The sequence below is a fragment of the Malus domestica genome, chromosome 01 (assembly GCF_042453785.1).
Source record: "Malus domestica chromosome 01, GDT2T_hap1".
NCBI classification, from domain to species: domain Eukaryota; kingdom Viridiplantae; phylum Streptophyta; class Magnoliopsida; order Rosales; family Rosaceae; genus Malus; species Malus domestica.
In genome coordinates this window covers 5,201,900-5,221,765 of record NC_091661.1, presented here as the reverse complement: position 1 = coordinate 5,221,765, position 19,866 = coordinate 5,201,900, and the positions used below count along the sequence as shown (strand labels likewise).

General features: G+C 40.4%; 1 protein-coding gene across 1 annotated transcript; it reads right to left on the bottom strand.

Moving 5' to 3' along the window:
• Positions 1-314: 314 nt before the first annotated feature.
• LOC103417546 (chromatin assembly factor 1 subunit FAS2) lies at positions 315-16,654 on the bottom strand. Its single transcript, XM_029100750.2, has 12 exons — positions 16,408-16,654; positions 16,127-16,238; positions 13,689-13,715; positions 13,485-13,557; positions 3,889-3,992; positions 3,579-3,793; positions 3,320-3,416; positions 1,720-1,792; positions 1,427-1,515; positions 1,197-1,335; positions 1,007-1,107; positions 315-902 (listed from the first exon to the last, which is right to left on the bottom strand). The coding sequence occupies exons 1-12, from the start codon at positions 16,519-16,521 to the stop codon at positions 544-546; spliced, it is 1,503 nt and encodes a 500-aa protein (XP_028956583.1). The 5' UTR covers positions 16,522-16,654; the 3' UTR covers positions 315-543.
• Positions 16,655-19,866: the final 3,212 nt, after the last annotated feature.

Genomic DNA, 19,866 nt, shown 5'->3' with positions numbered 1-19,866 from the left:
TTGGCCAACCTGTTCGATAAGGGTTACTCTGTTCAGCATCACAATTGCTGGTTAGTTTGTGTTGGAAATCAAGGCCTATGTTAACAGCCTCCGTTTGGCTGCCGATAACAAAATCAATGCGTTGAACATCGAATCGCCTTCCTGCTCGAGCGTTATGGAATCAAAAAGCCGATGTTTTATCAATCATCAATGCATCACCAATTATTCCACTTCTCGTGTGGGAGAGTGAAGAAAGCTTCTTAATTATTGTACGAATTAACTACTGGCTAGTGTTAAATATAGTTTAAAACTTTTGCGAACAACCAACACTGCGATTGAAAAAAGGATCAAACTTACTACTCATGAGTGCAAACATTTCCAAAGGTATCTGGCTTTTACAATATTGACTTGCAAAAGGGATCAAAAGGATGGCCTTTCTAGCATCAGTAACTACGATTCAATAACCACAAGCGAATCCTACAACTGAAGATTGGCTGTTAAATCAGAACCCGGCAAGTGAAACGTTACATTAACTAGTGTTTACAAAGGTGAGAGTGGAAGCTATTAGGGGTCAATTGCCATGGGTGTAATACGCCTTTTCGAAGGTTTACTTACAATTGGTGATTCATTTTTACCTTCATTCCTTTCTGCTTCTGATTTTCCCATTTCTTCTGCAACAATACTATCAACTACCATGACATCTGGCTTCTCAACTGAGCTTTCGTTCTCTTCACCCACAACTTCTTTTCCTTTCGTTTCTGATTTTCCACTCTCTGTTGTTATAAGACTATCAGTCGCAGTAGCTTCAGTCGCTATGTCCTCTTCCTTCTCAACAGGACTATCATTTTTCATAGCTTCAATTACCATGTCCTCTGGCTTGTGAACTTGGCTTCTCTTCTCGTGACCCACGACTGTCTTTTCTTCTGTTGCACAATGAAACTGGAGTAAGGATAAACCAAGCAATGGAAGAATTGATGGATACAAAAATTAGTGATAAATAGATTTAGAAAATGCAAGGACAGAAAACCTGATAAATATATAGGTGACCCCAGTTCATTATTCTCAAATTCAACAACAGTGCAGTAACCATCTTGAGAAGACACTGCTAGATAATGAGCGTCGGGTGACCTTTTGAAGAAAAAACATCAGAGGTCAAACTTATCATAATTAAAACATCAAATAAATAGTTTACTGCAGACAACTGATACAAAGTTTACCATGCAATGTCTGTTATAGCTGCATAGTGAAGACCAGCAAAGATAGCAATCGGAGGAACACTCTCTGTGTCATAAATGTACAACGAATTTAGAGTGGCCACAGCAAAAACAATGCGGTGGGGAAGGTTAAAGAACCCAGCTGCAAATTCACCAAAGAATATTCATATTACTATAATCCATCAACAAAGCTACAGTATGTTGCAAAATAACAATGTAACCACCATGCGTACATTGATTTGACCCCCGCAGGCTAAAAAGCAAAGGGCAGAAACGAACTGCTATAACAGGTTTGCAGGCACCAGGGAGCTGTAGAGCAGGCCTGTGTTAACATGAAATGTGAGAATAAATGCAAGAAGAAAGTTCCCTTCAAACTTAGTTCATTTACTTCACAATCGTGAGTCGTGACACTGAAAAGAACAGGATCATGCTATGATACCCAACACAAAACTTAGGTGGAATATAGATGAAGAATCACTTTAAGAGAAACAATATTCAGCACTAAAAAATAACGGTGATGCCTTGCCTTGAAAGGTCCTTCCTAGAAAATACATAAGCAGTATTTACTGTTTCTGGTGTGGGTGATACTTTGTAGGAACCTGAAATTGGAAGATTGTTACGTCAAAAAAAGGTGTAATGAACCCTAACATTAGTGGTAACTAACTAATTATGCATAGTAGGGAGTCAGGATTCAGAGGGATGTCTAAATGACCATCTTATTTCAGGAACATACAGTAACCTAAATAGGACATCTCAGATCATCTTTTCATCCTTTTAAAACATATATGCACCAATCCTAAACAAAATTATAAAACCCATTAAAAGTTCAAACTATGTAAAGATCCATGCATGCATGCATACATACATACATAATACATGCATACATACACTTATAGGCATATTCTTATTTGCGTATGTATAGGCAAATTCTTATTTGTGTATGTATAGGCATATTCTTATTTGCGTATGTATAGGCATACATGTACATATCTACCATGATTCCAAAGCAGTCTAGGATACTTATACTCAAGACAGAAAAGCACAAAATCAACCTGAGTAACGAGCCTTAAAAGGGTGCTTAACCTATCAAACAAAATTCAAACTAAGGCCCTAAACCAAGATAGCACTATCTGCCAGATTGAATTCCAGCAGCACCTACGCTCCCTTAAAAATCCAGCATAAGTAGTCACAAGTCGGAAAGGTCTAAAACCGAAGTATGTTATTCTAGAGATGCTTCAGTCCATAAATTCCAGAGTCTCTCCACACTCATTTTATAGCCTAATACAAGTCATACATGTCTTGAGCGAATCTACCAACACTGAAAATTAAAATGGTGTGTACTTCAATCATCAAAAATTAAATTCACTACAAAGAGTCCTGAAAATCAATATGATTGCAAATAATGGGTTCTTTTGAGCTATCATAATTCAATTAAACAAAAAACAATAGCATGACATACTTAAGGCCCTACAACACATAAAGCACAGAAACCTAAATTGCTAAAACCTTAATCAAGAAAAGTACAAGTAATGAATATTATATTCTAGAACTTACTTAAATACCCTAAATCTACCCACCCATAGCCTATGCGGGATTTAATGGTATCAAAGTTTCTCATCCTTTAGGCCTTTGGGTCTTCACCAACAAGAAAATCACTCATATGACACATATACTATTTGACGTGGCCCATTCCCTCAATGGCCCCAAGATGTCATCATAACCATGGCCCTTGAACCTCACAACTACTTGCTATCATATCATTCGTGACCACCCAAGGCTAGCTCCATGTGTGCTAACTCAAGTTGGCATTTGGATTTATGAGCCTTACTTTAAGCTAGATCTTCTCAACTTATAACTGACAGTGAGATCCATGAATATGACATTGTCCATCTAAAAGATGATGGAGCAAATTACATTTCTACAACGTAGACTAACCCAATGGATGCTACTAAATTAGTTACAGTCCTCACCTAGAGACTATGTCATCCATACAACAATAATTGCCAACAAAAATGGGGGAGGTGGTAACAAACATACAATACCCATTGGAACACAACTGACCATCATGGACAGAAAATTACACTAAATAAGTCCACATTTCGGTGAGCATTCTATTGAGCTAGTACCTGCTGGAACAAGCAGAAATGATCCATCAGGTGACCATGCTAATCTTCGAAAGAAAGATGGCAATGTCTCATCAAGAAAGAGATGGTTTTTTGCAGACTGCATTAGAAAACATCAAGAAGCTTAGAACATGTGTATTCCATGTATTATTATGATAAAAACGAAATGCATAGATGATTTACTATTTGCCAACCTTAGAATCATCCACCATGTATTATTATGATAAAAACGAAATGCATAGATGATTTACTATTTGCCAACCTTAGAATCATCCGAAAGTGGATGTTCAGCCTTCGAAATAACATGCTGGGAAACATAATTTGTCTTCTCAGCACCTGTCCCTTTTGAATGACGCTTCTTGACGTAAATGCGACAAGTTCTATCAGAACTAAGGGAAGCAACGTAGTTGGCCAATGGGTCCCATGCCACACCTTGAACATAATGGCAATGGGAATCCAGAATCTGATGGACAGAACCTGATGAATAGAAACAGGAAAGATCATTCTTGATCTTTTATAAACTATTAACAGATATTTGCTACAGTTATTTTGGTTAGCCATCTATTTCTTACCTTTGTTCACATCCCATATGATGCAAGAATTATCCACTGACCCGGAGATGAGATATGCACCATCAGTAGACCACTGGAGGTCAAGCACATCCTTGCGGTGAAATCTAACTCAAGAAAAGCCAGTCATGAACATAGGACTCATGCAAGAAAAAAATGACCTAATAAAGCTCTAAACAGTTGATCTGACATTTTGATTGAAATACATCTGAAATTGAACTCCAAGATGCCACAGATTGCCAGTACTAAATCGACTACATAAACTGAATTCAAATTCTTCACCTAGTACCTATGCATAAAATTACAAATTTTATCTATCACAAATTGGTACATGGTATCAAACTGAATGCAACAAACTAACAGGATCAAGTACAGGTCATTTGTGTGTATACACATTTTACAGTCCCTCAACTCTAAAATAACACTATTTGAGAGACTGCTTTTTAAGTATGCATCAAATGAAGATCCTTTAAAAAAAATCAGCTAACATAGAAATTACGTAAGCGTTTGATCAAATGGTGAACTCCGCCGTGTAAGTTTATCTTACATTGCCGGTCCCAAGCCCGGATAAAGGAGGAGGGGGAGGGCATCAGGTAGTCGACAGCCGGCACTCCATGATCACGTCGAATCCTTATGAAAATGAATCCAGAACGAAATCGCGTTAAAGCTAGGGCGTCACCCGTAAGTGGCGCGCTGTGTGGCCCGAGCACAGTGATAAGTGAGCAAGGGTCGCTGTATCTCCATCGGCACCCGGATGCAGTGTTAAATGAGCAAGGGGGCTATAGAAACTTCTTTTCGAACGACTCCACTCAAAGTTGTTTGGGAGCATATGCTCCTATCAACTTTACACGGGACACACAAAAGAAGTACTTTGATCCTATTAGACGGGGAAGGGTGAAGAAGCTAGGACAGAAGGGTAGAGTTCAAGAGAGCAAAATGCGTTTAGGAACGTGGAATATAGGAACCTTGACGGGAAAATCTATGGAAGTAGTAGAAGTTATGGTGAGGAGAAGGATAAATATTATGTGCCTACAAGAAACTAAGTGGGTTGGGCGTAAGGCAAAGGATCTAGAAAACTCAGGGTTTAAACTATGGTATTCGGGCACAAATAGAACGAGAAACGGTGTTGGCATCATCGTGGACAAGACCTTGACACAAGATGTTGTAGATGTCAAGAGGGTAGGAGATAGAATCATGGCAATCAAGATTGTAATAGGACAAGAACTTATCAATGTGATTAGTGCGTACGCACCTCAAGTAGGGTTGGATACGAGTTCGAAGGAGAAATTTTTGGAAGACCTTGGAGACTTGGTGCAAGGAATTGCTCAGACGGAGAAGTTATTTATAGGAGGAGATTTAAATGGACACGTGGGCAGGGAGACAGGCAATTATGGAGGTTTTCATGGTGGCCATGGTTTTGGGGAGAGAAACGAGGATGGGGAAGCTATCTTGGATTTTGCAATGGCATATGATCTCTTCTTAGCCAACACCTTCTTTAAGAAGCGGGAAGAACATGTGATCACCTACAAGAGTGGGTCGTCAAAAACACAAATAGATTTTCTTCTAATGAGGAAAAGGGATCGTATAACTTGTAAGGATTGCAAAGTTATACCAGGAGAGAGCGTGGCTAATCAACATCGCTTGTTGGTGATGGATGTAAATATCAAAAGAGTGAGAAAAAAGAACAAGACTTGGAAGTGCCCAAGGACTAGATGGTGGAATCTAAAAGAAGAAGAACAAGCCATTTTCAAAGAGAAAATAATCACCCAGTGTGTGTGGGATAGAGAGGGGGAAGCTAACCAAATATGGGATTCCATGGCTAGTTGTATCCGAAAAGTAGCAAAAGAGGTATTAGGAGAGTCCAAGGGCTTTGCCCCACACCAAAAGGAATCTTGGTGGTGGAATGAGGAGGTACAAACAAAGGTGAAGGCTAAGAAGGAATGTTGTAAAGCCTTATACAAGGATAGGACCGATGAAAATGGTGAAAGGTATAGAAAAGCGAAGCAAGAGGCGAAGAAAGCTGTGAGAGAAGCTAAGTTAGCGGCTTATGACGATATGTATAAACGACTAGATACCAAAGAAGGAGAGTTGGATATCTATAAACTAGCTAGAGCAAGGGAAAAGAAGACAAGAGACCTAAACCAAGTGAGGTGCATCAAGGATGAGGATGGAAAGGTTCTTGCTACAGAGAACGCGGTTAAAGACAGATGGAAAGGTTATTTTCATAATCTTTTCAATGAAGGACATGAAAGGAGTGCTTCTTTAGGGGAGTTGAGTAACTCAGAAGAGTGTAGAAACTACTCTTTTTATCGTAGAATCCGGAAGGAAGAAGTGGTTGTAGCTTTGAAGAAGATGAAGCATAGAAAAGCAGTAGGCCCAGACGATATACCAATCGAAGTGTGGAAAGTTTTGGGAGAGACAGGTATAACATGGCTCACTGACCTTTTCAATAGGATTTTGAAAACGAAGAAGATGCCAAATGAGTGGCGAACGAGCACTTTGGTGCCTATCTACAAGAATAAGGGCGATGTACAAAATTGCATGAACTATAGGGGTATTAAGCTAATGAGTCATACAATGAAGCTCTGGGAGAGAGTCATTGAGCATAGATTGAGGCAAGAGACACGGGTTTCGGACAACCAATTTGGGTTCATGCCAGGGCGCTCAACCATGGAGGCAATCTATCTCTTACGAAGATTGATGGAAAGATATAGAGATGGGAAAAAGGATTTACACATGGTCTTTATAGATTTGGAAAAAGCGTATGATAGGGTCCCAAGAGACATTCTTTGGAGGATTTTAGAGAAGAAAGGAGTACGAGTAGCATATATCCAAGCTATACAAGATATGTATGAAGGAGCAAAGACTGCCGTAAGAACTCATGAAGGACAAACCGAAAGCTTTCCCATAACTGTAGGATTACATCAAGGCTCATCCTTAAGTCCTTACCTTTTTGCGTTGGTAATGGATGAGTTAACAGGACATATTCAAGATGATATTCCTTGGTGTATGCTTTTCGCAGACGATATAGTGTTGATAGATGAAACTCAAGAAGGGGTAAATGCAAAGCTTAACCTTTGGAGAGAAGTGTTGGAATCTAAAGGTCTTCGCCTAAGCCGATCAAAGACAGAATATATGGAGTGCAAGTTCAGTGCAAATGGAGGCCAAAACGAGTTAGGGGTGAGGATCGGAGATCAAGAAATACCAAAGAGCGACCGTTTTCGTTACCTAGGATCTATCTTGCAAAAGAACGGAGAATTAGATGGAGATCTCAACCATAGAATACAAGCTGGATGGATGAAGTGGAAGAGTGCATCCGGCGTGTTGTGTGACCGCCGTATGCCACTGAAGCTCAAGGGAAAATTTTATAGGACGGCAATAAGGCCGGCGATGCTGTATGGCACAGAATGTTGGGCGGTGAAGCATCAACACGTACACAAAATGGGTGTAGCGGAGATGAGGATGCTTCGTTGGATGTGTGGGCACACGAGAAAGGATAAGATTAGGAATGAGGATATTCGGGGTAAAGTAGGAGTAGCCGAAATTGAAGGAAAGATGAGAGAAAATCGGTTACGGTGGTTTGGACATGTGCAAAGAAGGCCTACTGACGCTCCGATTAGAAGATGCGACTATGGGACAGAGGTTCAGGGCCGAAGGGATAGAGGAAGACCCAGGAAAACTTTGAGAGAGACCCTAAGAAAAGACTTAGAGTACTTGGATCTAACGGAGGACATGACACAGGACAGAACACAATGGCGTTCTAAGATTCATATAGCCGATCCCACTCAGTGACTTGGATTTTCCAAGTCTCCAACCGAGAAGTTGTCCTCGCTCGGGAAATTAAGGGAACACTACCTCAACTTACATGCTCCACTCACAAAGCTCCAACATACAAGCTTCAACAAAAGAAAATTCAAAGAACTTAGCGAAGAAGGCTTTGGTGATTTAACACAATACGTTGAAATGAAGGAAAGCTTATTTATTGATATCCCCGATAAATTACAAATATGTACATATACTTAAGTCAAAATAAACAAACAAGAGGGAGCCTTCACAAAGGTTGCTTAGGAGAAGTCTCGGCAGTCGGTGGAGCCCCAGAAAGAGAAGGCACCGGAGGGGGATCATTCGGAGCCTCAGTACTGGACAGAACCCTAGAAGGAGGAGGCATCAGAGGTTGATCATTTGGAGTTTCATTACGCGGCACAGCCCCAGAAGACGAAGGCAATAAATGCCTTTGGAACAAACCCACAAATCTTTGATGATCAAGTAAAACCTGACCATCAGATTCCTTCATTTGGTCAAGCTTCCTCTTCATGTTTGTAGCATAGTCATGTGCGAGCCGGTGCAACTGTTTATTCTCATGCTTGAGCCCTCTAATCTCCTGTTTGAGACTCATCACTTCAGCCGCCAATGATTCAACTTGGCGGGTTCGAGCAAATAGGCGTTGGGCCATATTAGACACAGAACCTGCACACTGAACACTAAGAGCCAGAGAATCCTTAACAGCCAACTCATCAGACCGTTTGGAAAGTAGTCTGTTATCTTTGGGAGTGAGAAGGTTCCTGGCCACTACCGCAGCGGTCATATCATTCTTCATCACGGAATCCCCAACGGTAAGAGGACCAGTAGGGGAGACGAAGGATGGGCGCCATATGTTGTCTGGAGAAGGCGGGGCTGCCTCTTCAACAAGGTTCAAGTCAAAACGACGGTCGGAGGGGCCAGACATTTTCAAAGGTGTAGAAGAGAGAAGAGGTCGGACAAATCAAGATCTTAGAAGTGCAAGAATGGAGCTTCTACTGGTGGATATTCAAGTGTGCTTTGGAACTTAATGTCAGCCTCTATAAAAATCTGCACTCGACGAAGCTTCAAAAATCGAAGAGGCGTTTGCTTTCTCAAAAGCTGGGCTGCTCAGAGACCACGAGGGTCGATCTCAGAAATCGAAGATGCGTTTGCTTTCTCAAAAGCTGGGCTGCTCAAAGACCACGAAGGTCGATCTCAGAAATCGAAGAGGTTTGCTTTCTCAAAAGCTGGGCTGCCCAGAGACCACGAGGGCCGATCTCAGAAATCGAAGAGGTTTGCTTTCTCAAAAGCTAGGCTGCTCAGAGACCACGAGGGCCGATCTCAGAAATCGAAGAGGCACCAACTTTTCCAGCCTTGTCAGCACCTGTCACACGCACATTCAGCTTTGCGGAAATTATGGGCATTCTGTCGAAGATTTCTGGCGAAGTAGAAAGCACATGAATCGTACTGTTCAATCATCCACTTCCCACACGCAACAGTAGCTCATGGGTACCACATATAACTTTGCCAAAGTTCTCTGACAAAGTTGAGACTACTTTTCCAGCCTTGTCAGCACCTGTCACACGCACACTCAGCTTTGCGGAAATTATGGGCATTCTGTCGAAGATTTCTGGCGAAGTAGAAAGCACATGAATCGTACTGTTCAATCACCCACTTCCCACACGCAACAGTAGCTCATGGGTACCACATATAACTTTGCCAAAGTTCTCTGACAAAGTCGAGACACGTGAAGCTTGCAACTCTCACTACATCGCTCTGACCAAGAAGGGTAAAAGAATAGCAAAGAAACAACACTAACAAAGTTTAGACACATAAATTTTGAAGGCCTAGCTACCATATTATTACCCACAAGGGTAAAGGAACAGTACCACTGCTGGATAATTGGAAAGTCTCGGTGTGTCAACCTCTGTGCTTCATGGCAAGGTAGACTAGCAAACATGCCCAACCTTTACTCACATTCGAGAAAACACTCCCAACAAGATTGCTTGCCTCAAAATCGAAGAGGCATCGCCCTCCGAATCTCGAGAGCCAGACTCCCAACATGATTACTTTCTCAAAAATCGAAGAGAGGGTAAAGGAACAGTACCACTGCTGGATAATTTGAAAGTCCCTGTGTGTCAACCTCTGTGCTTCGTGGCAAGGTAGACTAGCAAACATGCCCAACCTTTACTCACATTCGAGAAAACACCCCCAACAAGATTGCTTGCTCCAAAATCGAAGAGGCACCGCCCTCCGAATCTCAAGAGCCAGACTCCTAACATGATTACTTTCTCAAAAATCGAAGAGAGGGTAAAGGAACAGTACCACTGCTGGATAATTGGAAAGTCCCTGTGTGTCAACCTCTGTGCTTCGTGGCAAGGTAGACTAGCAAACATGCCCAACCTTTACTCATATTCGAGAAAACACTCCCAACAAGATTGCTTGCTCCAAAATCGAAGAGGCACCGCCCTCCGAATCTCGAGAGCCAGACTCCCAACATGATTACTTTCTCAAAAATCGAAGACACCGCTCTCCGAATCTCGAGAGCCACACCCCCAGCATGATTGTTTTCTCAAAAATCGAAGAGGCATCGTTCTCCGAATCTCGAGAGCCAGATCCCCGACATGATTGCTTGTTCGAAAACCGAAGAGGCACCACTTTCCCAACTTCAAGAGCCGGATCTCCTTGGATAAAGCTTGTCTGTAATCTTCACACGCAACATCAGCTTTCCAGATACCACAGACCACTTTTTCAAAGTGCTCTGACAGAGTTAAAACTTGTGAAGCTGGCAGCTCCCACTACCGTGCTATGACCAAGCAGGGTAAAGGAATAGCATTATTACTTGATGTTAGGGAGACTCCTATATATGTCGACCTCCATCCCCAACGGACAGGCAGACCTGCAAAAATGCTCAACCCTTCCTCTTATCTGAGAGGGCACTCCCAACGAAGCCTTTCGAAATATTCAGCTTTCTTTCCCCCCGATAATACCTCTGTAAACAAGCTATACTAGAGCAAGAATATCTCATATCATCAGGGTTAAAAGCAAGAGTATCCCATATCATGCTTTTTCCCTGTCTTTTCCTTTGGCCTTGTTCTTACCTGCAAGACAAGGAGAAAGAGAGCAATCAGTCAGCACTTGGAATCAAGCTTCCAGCCAGGAACTGACTGCCTGGAACCCCCTACCCTGGCATTGCTCTCGAGTACTCATCTTCAACATCTTATGATTCCAGGGAAGATACCGCATCTGCCTGAGGAACAGATAGGGCAAGTGAGAAGGATACAAGGAAGCATGTGGAGACAAGCGTAACAGCACACGTGCCGATACATCCACTACTCTGTCAAAAGCAAAAGTATCCCATATCAGCAGGGTCGAACGTACTCTAGATTTGATGGACTTGTTTTGACCCTCAAATTCTTCAGTCGGCCTTATACTTTGGAGGAAACCAGAAAACCCTCCAGCCCAGTTCAAGAATAAGCCTGTGGAAAGTTACTTCTTCAAAAGCAAAAGTATCCCATATCATCTCTTCTCATTTTTCTTCTCTTTATCCTTCATGCTGCCTGCAAGATAGGGAGAATGTGAACAATCAGCCGGAGCTCTGATTGCTTACCTTGTCTGTTACCTCTTTCAGCAGATCCCCTAGCTCGGCGACTTGGGGGACTCCTACTACATGGTTTGTATCGCGCTTGACCAAGCCTGAAACTACAAGTAAGCTTCAAGTGACATTGATACATTACCTTGTGCATCTCCACCAGTTACAGATACCACCCCTGGATGGAGGAAGAGTACTTCCAGAGAAGATTCCACATCTACCTATGAGACAGATAAGGAAAGTCAAGACGATACCACACTCCGGTACTTAGAAGTTTCGTGGTTACGAGATCATTCTCCCACAATATTTCCTAATGTCATTTGTACTAAATCATTCACTTGTACTCCCTAAAGGAGAGCTTGAACCTATGTACTTGTGTAAACCTTTCACAATTAATGAGAACTCCTCTATTCCGTGGACGTAGCCAATCTGGGTGAACCACGTACATCTTGTGTTTGCTTTCCTATCTCTATCCATTTATATACTTATCCACACTAATGACCGGAGCAATATGGCGAAGATCACAAAAAGTGACCGTTTTCGCTACCTAGGATCTATCTTGCAAGAGAACGGAGAATTAGATGGAGATCTCAACCATAGAATACAAGCTGGATGGATGAAGTGTAAGAGTGTATCCGGCGTGTTGTGTGATCGTCGTAGGCCACTGAAGCTCAAGGGAAAATTTTATAGGACGGCAATAAAACCAACGATGTTGTATGGCACAGAATGTTGGGCGGTGAAGCATCAACACGTACACAAAATGGGTGTAGCGGAGATGAGGATGCTTCGTGGGATGTATGGGCACACGAGAAAGGATAAGATTGGGAATGAGGATATCCAAGGTAAAGTAGGAGTAGCCAAAATTGAAGGAAATATGAGAGAAAATCGGTTCCGGTGGTTTGGACATGTGCAAAGAAGGCCTACTGACGCTCCGGTTCGAAAATGTGACTACGGGACAGAAGTTCAGGGCCGAAGGGGTAGAGGAAGACCTAGGAAAACTTTGGAAGAGACCCTAAGAAAAGACTTGATTACTTGGATCTAACGGAGGACATGACACAAAACCGAGCGCAATGGCGTTCTAGGAGTCATATAGCCGACCCCACTTAGTGGGAAAAGGCTTTGTTGTTTGATCAAATGGTGATAATTTCAGACAAATCAGAAACACATTAGGGTGTGTATGTGTGTCTGATTAACAAAAATTTTAAAATTCAAATAGCACATTGGTTTCAGGCTACATGTGACAGACGAATGGGATCAAGCAGGCAAATACCTGATTCTGTTAGACCTAAATTGCCTAAACTGGTGCCTTGCCAGCTGTACCTTGAACTAATATGCAAATGCAATGCATACAAAAGGGTCACCATTCAAATTAAATTTCTTAGTGATGCCAGGAATGATCTGAGGTGAGCATTGGGTATATAACCATGGGGATTTAGGATGATAAAATTTTGAAGAAAGAGGATGTGTAGAAGACTAAGAAGGTTAGGGTTTGCAGTAATTCTAACAGAGGGGAATAGATAGGTAGAGGAGATAATAAAGCACCAAGCCTCCAACAATCACTAAGTTTCATTCATGCCAATCTGATTTGGTGTTTAACTGGTTTCAGTTATGAATAGAGAGATGCTTAACATGCATGTGAGTTGTAATTATTTTGTATACAATAAAAATCATTGTTTTGTCATAATTCACAAACTAATTGGTTAACCTGTTTTAATTTACAATGCTAAAACTCAAATCTAATAAGGATAAGGATGGGATAAGGAGCGGGTGCTATCTAAGTTCAAGTTTTCTTTTTCCGGGAGAGGCTATGGATCCAATGACAATAAGCACGTTGAACATCCGATTTGGTGTTTCATTATTTATATGAACCGAAAACTGTAAAAGCCTGGACATTTTATGTCAAAAGGACTATTTTATATGCATGGATAGGATTCCTTTGTCCATATAAAACATTAATAAACTCTCCGCTTATTGTTATCACTCATTGGCGGCTTTTGTTCACTTCTCCATGACGGTCACCTAACGACTTTACCATTCCCATTTCTAAGACTCTCAATTTATTTTACTAATTATCTCTACTTACAAATTTTCTGATCTTAAACTACCATGGACAGTTCTTTGTTGACCCAAAAGGCTTTAAATTTAGATTTCGTCCAATGGACATAGTCTTAGGCTTCCAAAGAAGATATCTCTTACATAACCATGATGTAGATAATGCATAACTTACGACAATGTCTTGAGGACCTTCCACACTTTGCTATTTTCTGTTGCATGCAACTTCCACACAATGAGCTCACCTCCTGATGATAAGAAGAAAAACATGAATCAGGAACATGTAACTTAAGGGACATTGAATCAGCTAAAATGGCGAATCAGGATTGTCTTGTTATACATATAAAATAAATTAAGTTCTGTTAGTGGCTTCACATACCGTCCGCACCAGAGGCAAGTTGTTCTCCTGCATCATCATTGAAGAAGTGATATTAGTTGGAACATCAACAATAACCATGATGAAGGGAAGACGTGTCAATAACACAATCACCCAAGCTTCAATTATTTGTTTTATTCTTTTGAAAAGAAACTTCTCTTATTGCATACCCAATCTTCATTAACAAGCCAATGCAATGCTACTCAGATGTACAACAAAGTGAAGCTGCTATCTGAAGGACAGAGTTTGGTTTTCAGATATGGAAGGGAAATACATTCAAGAAAAGAACAAACCTGAACTCATGAATGAAATTATCCTTCCTGGTCCCGCCCCCCCCCCCCCCCCCCCCCACACCCCTCCCTGCCTTTTAAAACCTAATCTCTCTTCCTTCTATAGTTCTTTTATTATAAATATCTTTCTCTTCTATTATCTCCAATTGCCTTGGTGTTCCTCTTACTCTGTCTCATTCTTCTTCTTCTTCTCTAAACCCCTCTATACTTCTAAATTCTCTTTACTGGTTCTACACCTTTTGTTTAATCAATACACATCTAATTTATCGTGAGATCAATTAGAGCTGACTTCAAAATGGAAAGTTGATGCCATAATTTCATATTCTATTGACACTCTGGGAGCTGTGACGCCATTCGTCTTCATTAGATTCACAATTTTCTGTACTTTCCAATTGTTACAAAATGTACAAACTTCAGACCTCTCAACATTTAGAGAATCTCCGTGAGGGGTTGTAGCCATACTAGCTATCTAGTTCGTAAATACCTCAACCTCTCGGAACTCCTATGTTTAAGGAGAGAGAAAGTGGCTCCTAGTGCCTAGCTATTCAATGCCTTAATACTGCTACATTTCACGCGTGGCTAGAGTGACTAAAACATAATTGTTAAATAAGTTGAATTCAAAAAGTAATACAAAATTGGTGAGTATCTAAAATAGCTAGTATAGTTAGCTTAAGCACTTCAAAAGTGCCCACTGCCCAGTCATTTTAGCATAACATTGACTAAAATTAGAACACCTCCCATTGAGATGCTGTTAAACCTTGAAACTTCTTCATCCCAGAAGATATTCATCCTCATTCATTCAAAATTCTAACTTTAAAGTATAGGAACTTCTACTTTGCAGTACATGCTTTATTCCACCATGAAACTTCTTGCTTATTTTATTTTTCAAAACCTAGGAGCAACCTGTTTGGGATCGCACTCATGGATCAAATGGGGACTTGAGAGTCTGGTAACCATGCAGAAGAAAAGAACATCAATGGAAAATTCCCAGAAACTAACCCTCAAAACCATCCAAATCAGATCAATGTAATCAACTAAATTCCCCCGATCAGACTCAACCAAATTTGCCAAATCATCCCAGTCATCCCTAAGGAGGAGGATGTTTAAAATACACACACAAACTCACATGCTAGTCATTTCATACTTTAATTAAGTCAGCAAGTTGTATTTCTGTCCTTGAAATTATGACATATGGAAATTAGACATAACAAAAATTTGACATCAGTAAATGGGAATGAAAATGTAACTTTTAGTCTTATACATTCAGGTGTGCGTAGAAGGGAAACGTAACCCCAAAAACATATTTCTACATCAGCAGCTTGATTCTCTTCATAAGCAATGTTTGAGGCAAGAACGGAGGATTACAATTGCCAAAGCAAGCACATTAGAAGCAAGTTCCATCTAAGTTATCATCTTTAGAAAAGTGAAATCTAGATCGAAAAGAAAGAGAAATGAACATTCACTGAAAACTAAAAAGGTGTTCCAGTTGGAAACAAACACATACAAATTTCATCATGGAATGAGTTTCAAGCAATTACGTGCAAGTCCTGACTGTTAAATACTAAATCTCAAATTACATTTCCTTGTAAATCCATGCAATTCCTAACCACTTAAATAGTAAAACTGAAATTACATTTCTGCTTAAAACCCTCAATGACAGGTTCACACCAATATCATACATGGATAAATTGTAGGAAGCACTTCAAGTGCATTTTCAAGATTCACTTGAATTTTTTTCCTAAGGATTGGTTCCAAAAATATTTTCACCAAAAGCGCTTTTAATCATTTTAAAAGCGCTTCCCAATGAGCCCTTATACAAATGGAAACAATGTTCTAAGATAAAATATAAAACAGTAACTGCTACCCTTGGAAGATAAAATAAATTCATAAGGGTATGAAAAACTTAATGTTCTGCATATGAAAACACCTTTTCACCTTAATATAATCCTAGAAAGTTCAGAATATACAAAGCCAGTAAGCATTCTGTTCACCGAGTCTGGAGTTAGCATTACTAACATTTAATGAATTTCAGGATCTAATATGTCAGAATTCGCGGAAACTCGCTATGCAACTCAATCATAATTTTACAGTACAGCATATTCATTACACTACAGTAAAGCAGACAACAATGAGACATAGGTATTCACTTACCTGAACGAGAGAAGCGAAGAACATTCACGGCAGAACTATGGTAAGAAAGGCTACTTTGATATGAAGCTACTGGGAGTTTCTTCTCTGTTTCGCTCGAACTTATTAACCAAAGCTGGTAAATATTAAACAGGAAAAAATAAACAGTTAGTTCAACAATTAACAAAATGAAATCACTCTAGCAAAAATCAACACTTAGAAATAAGCTATTCTAAATGGACAATTTGAGTGCTGGGTGAGCGAAAATGTTCAGATTAATGTCGAAATCTGGTAAGAGAGAGTACCTTGATGTCGAAATCGGCGCCACCAGTGGCGAGAGTGCCCGAAATTGGGTGGAAATCTAGGGTTAGGACCGGCTTGGTGTCGTGCCAGTTGATCTGAACAGTCCCTCCTTTCATTTTTTTTGGTGTTTGGGGATTCTTTTGGGAATCCAATCTTGGTTTATCAAATTTCGAAAGAAAAGGGAATTTAGGTTTTATGGGGAAGGAAGAGAGGTACTTACTTCGATTTGGCGGGAATTGTTTTAGGAAATTCTACAGTTTGCCCAAAAATATTATCTTTTATTTCTATTATTATTTTTTTACTTTAAGAAATGGTTTACCATTTACAATGGGAATTGTTATTAGCACTTCAAAAATCTCATTTAACAATTCAAACTTTCTATAATTAGAAAGAAAAATACCCTTATAAGGAGTGTATAATGAGATTTTTGGAGTGCTAATAACATTTTCCTTTACAATAAGGAAATTTTACTCAAATCCGATGATTCTCTTTTCTAATCCAACTTAACCTTTTGATCGCATGAAATCTCTATATTGTCCTTGCACTCAATTAAATAAAAATGGCAAATTTATTAGATGGACTCTTTTTGTCTATAAACCCATGGTGTTGCATTTTCTTAAACATTTTATGTGGCCCATGTTGCTACGAATTCCTAGCTCTCCCAATGATACAAGAAGAAAACTCAAATACCAACCAACAAGCTCTCCCTCTCCCAGCAAACCCTAGCCATCAACCCCTACGCCGCCGGCCTCTGGCTATGGCTGGGGGCCGGTGGCAGTCTCTCCCCTCCCTTTCCTAGCTCCTCATCCCTTTCTTTTCCCTCCTATTCCCCATCTCGGCCATCGTCCACCCCTCATTCCCGACCTTTCCCCTTCCTCCTCTCCCCTCCCTTGCTTATCTCCCACCATTTTGGGTGTAGATTTCCATGGATCTATGCCCTATACCCCGACCCGGGCTATGCCCTTTCAAGATTCTCTTCGATTTTGTACTCGTTTTCCTTGTGTGGGGTTTAGATCTACGTTGCAATTGGCTTGGATCCCCCCTCATCAACTCGGTTCCATGGTGGTGTCTCCCTCCTCGACGGCTTCGGTGCTCTCAGCTCTGGATGATCGGCTTAGTCTAGGAGCTTGGTGTGTTCGTCTCAGTGCAGTTTGGCTCGGCTTAAGCATGGACACCGGCATCCCACTGTCCAAATTTTGGAGAAGGCCTAGGCCTGGGTGCCTCGTTCCCCTTGTTTTTGAGTTGTACATCGAATCTTTCTCGGTGTAGTTTAGTTCATCTCTCCCCTATGTACCGCGGCAACGCTGGTTTTTGGCTAATTTGATCTTCGCCTTTGTGCATTGTGTATTGTGGGTCTCGTCTGCTAACGGTGACTTTGACGTGGTCTCGCACTTTTGCGATGACTTTTTGTGGCCTCACTATTCAACGATGACCGTTGTGTCTACCGATATCTCTCTGTTGCAACTATCATTTATTGTGACAGAGATGTACTGGTAGATTTGTGCGCTTGGCGACTGTGTGGTTGAGTTTGTGGGTGTTTACTAGGGGTTTAATGTTATTTGTTTGCTTTGTGCAAATTCATTCCAAATCAATTTATTGGTCACTGGAATTATATACCCAATGACACTCTATAATTGTTTGGTGTTGATTAATAAAAGACTATGATATCGTTTCTTGTCAAAAAAAAAAAGGGAAGTAGCATCGAATAAGATTAAAAAGCTCACTTATACAATGTCTTGGGCCGAGGGATGCAATGTCTTCATTAGAAAAGGTGTACCAAGTATTCGGTTGGAGGAGTCTCGCTCGTAAAGGCACATCGGTTGAGCATGACCCGGGGTAAAGCAATCTCAACCCGTATGTAATTGGTTAGTCAATTAAAGCGCAATTATGGATTTGACACATTTTCTCATAAGTTGATTACAATCGCTGATCATGAATCAATATGCAGATAATTTACTTCGAACTTGTGAATGCAAGAAGAATGCTCATCTTATTTATCAACTTGTAGGAGATTAGTGACTCAAATCCTATGTTCATGACCTTTTTCAAAAGGCAAGTGAGAAGAAACCATTGATATCAATGGACTAGGTACTGTATGACACACCCCGACCGAGGTTAATGCATACTGGCCGTCACGTGAGAGTGACGTAGCCATGTGCACAGTGCAGAAGCGATAAAGATAGTAAATATACGAATAATTAAAAACCACATTTCTAGAGTGCACTACTAGCAGGAAGTGATAGAAATTAGTTACAATCGTAAACACTCTTAATCAGAGCATAAAAAGTCTAGATGCAGTCCAATAGGACAAGTACTAGTTACACAGTACCAGGAATGTCCTACTATTAATCAAATAGGTCAGAATTGCCGACGATCTCGAGCCACCAACAACAAGCTTACTTAGAACCTGGAGGGGTGCAAAACAGAAAACGTGAGTGGGCAAAAACAAATGTTCTACAAAATCATTTCATTTATCAATATACTAAACCCTCGCTGTAAAACATGTATAATTTTCCTAGAATCAAGATATAAGCATATACATATATATATCTGAAATCATATCAATTCAGTTCATGCTTCACATAATCAGATTCATATGTATGCCATGCCAAAATATAACGAAGCAAGCCATCCAGGTAAGAATGATTTCATAGAAATATGATATGTTAGCCGGAACCCCTGAGGTGGTCTGTACGGCTGAATTCATAGCTCAAAAGTCAATCTAGCCGGAGTCACTACAATGACCTATATGGCAATATACTGCACATAAGTCGGAACCACTAAAAAGGGGTATGTACGACAAGATTGGGTGTAATATAATTATGCTCAATTTTACTCTCTCATAATAGCCGGGCGATAAATCGCTAGTCACCTACGAGTCGGAACCATAAATAAGGTCTGTACGACAAGACTGTGCACTTAAGTTGGATCCAATATGAGCATATAGTATGGGAGGTGACGTAAATAAACAGGCATGTACTTCATATCTCTGGCTAAATCACAATCACCCTAGGTGCAGTTTTATGAGCTCAACATCAATCAATCACATATCACATCATTGATGACTCACATAACCAAACATAACTAACCTACACTTACTTGTGCCTCCCCAGCACCATATTTATATATATATGCAACCATGAAATGCATATTCAGAATATAAAAGTAATTGGCATATTATTTCAAAGCGTACTTTACTAAAAATGCATTTCTAGGAAATATATCAAGTATATATATATATATATATATATACTGAAAACAAAAGCCCACTCACTGGTATGTCGAAGGGTTGTAGCCCCCGAGTCGCCCGTGGATACGCTCTTCCTCGGAATAAGTCTCACCTATATGCGAATTAACTATAAAAACGTTATTTTAATGCACATAGACAAAACTAGCTAATAACTTTTCATACATTGCTCAAAATGGGTATATGAATATACCATAGTGACCTACACAACCTC

What these genes read in the sequence shown, in the direction of transcription:
- LOC103417546 (XM_029100750.2), bottom strand. Translation starts at nt 16,521, where the DNA reads ATGAAAGGAGGGACTGTTCAGATCAACTGGCACGACACCAAGCCGGTC. An exon ending in ACTTGCCTCTGGTGCGGACG is followed by an intron (nt 13,558 to 13,688) that starts GTATGTGAAGCC and finishes TCTTATCATCAG; the next exon opens with GAGGTGAGCTCATTGTGTGG. An exon ending in GCTATAACAGACATTGCATG is followed by an intron (nt 1,108 to 1,196) that starts GTAAACTTTGTA and finishes TTTCTTCAAAAG; the next exon opens with GTCACCCGACGCTCATTATC.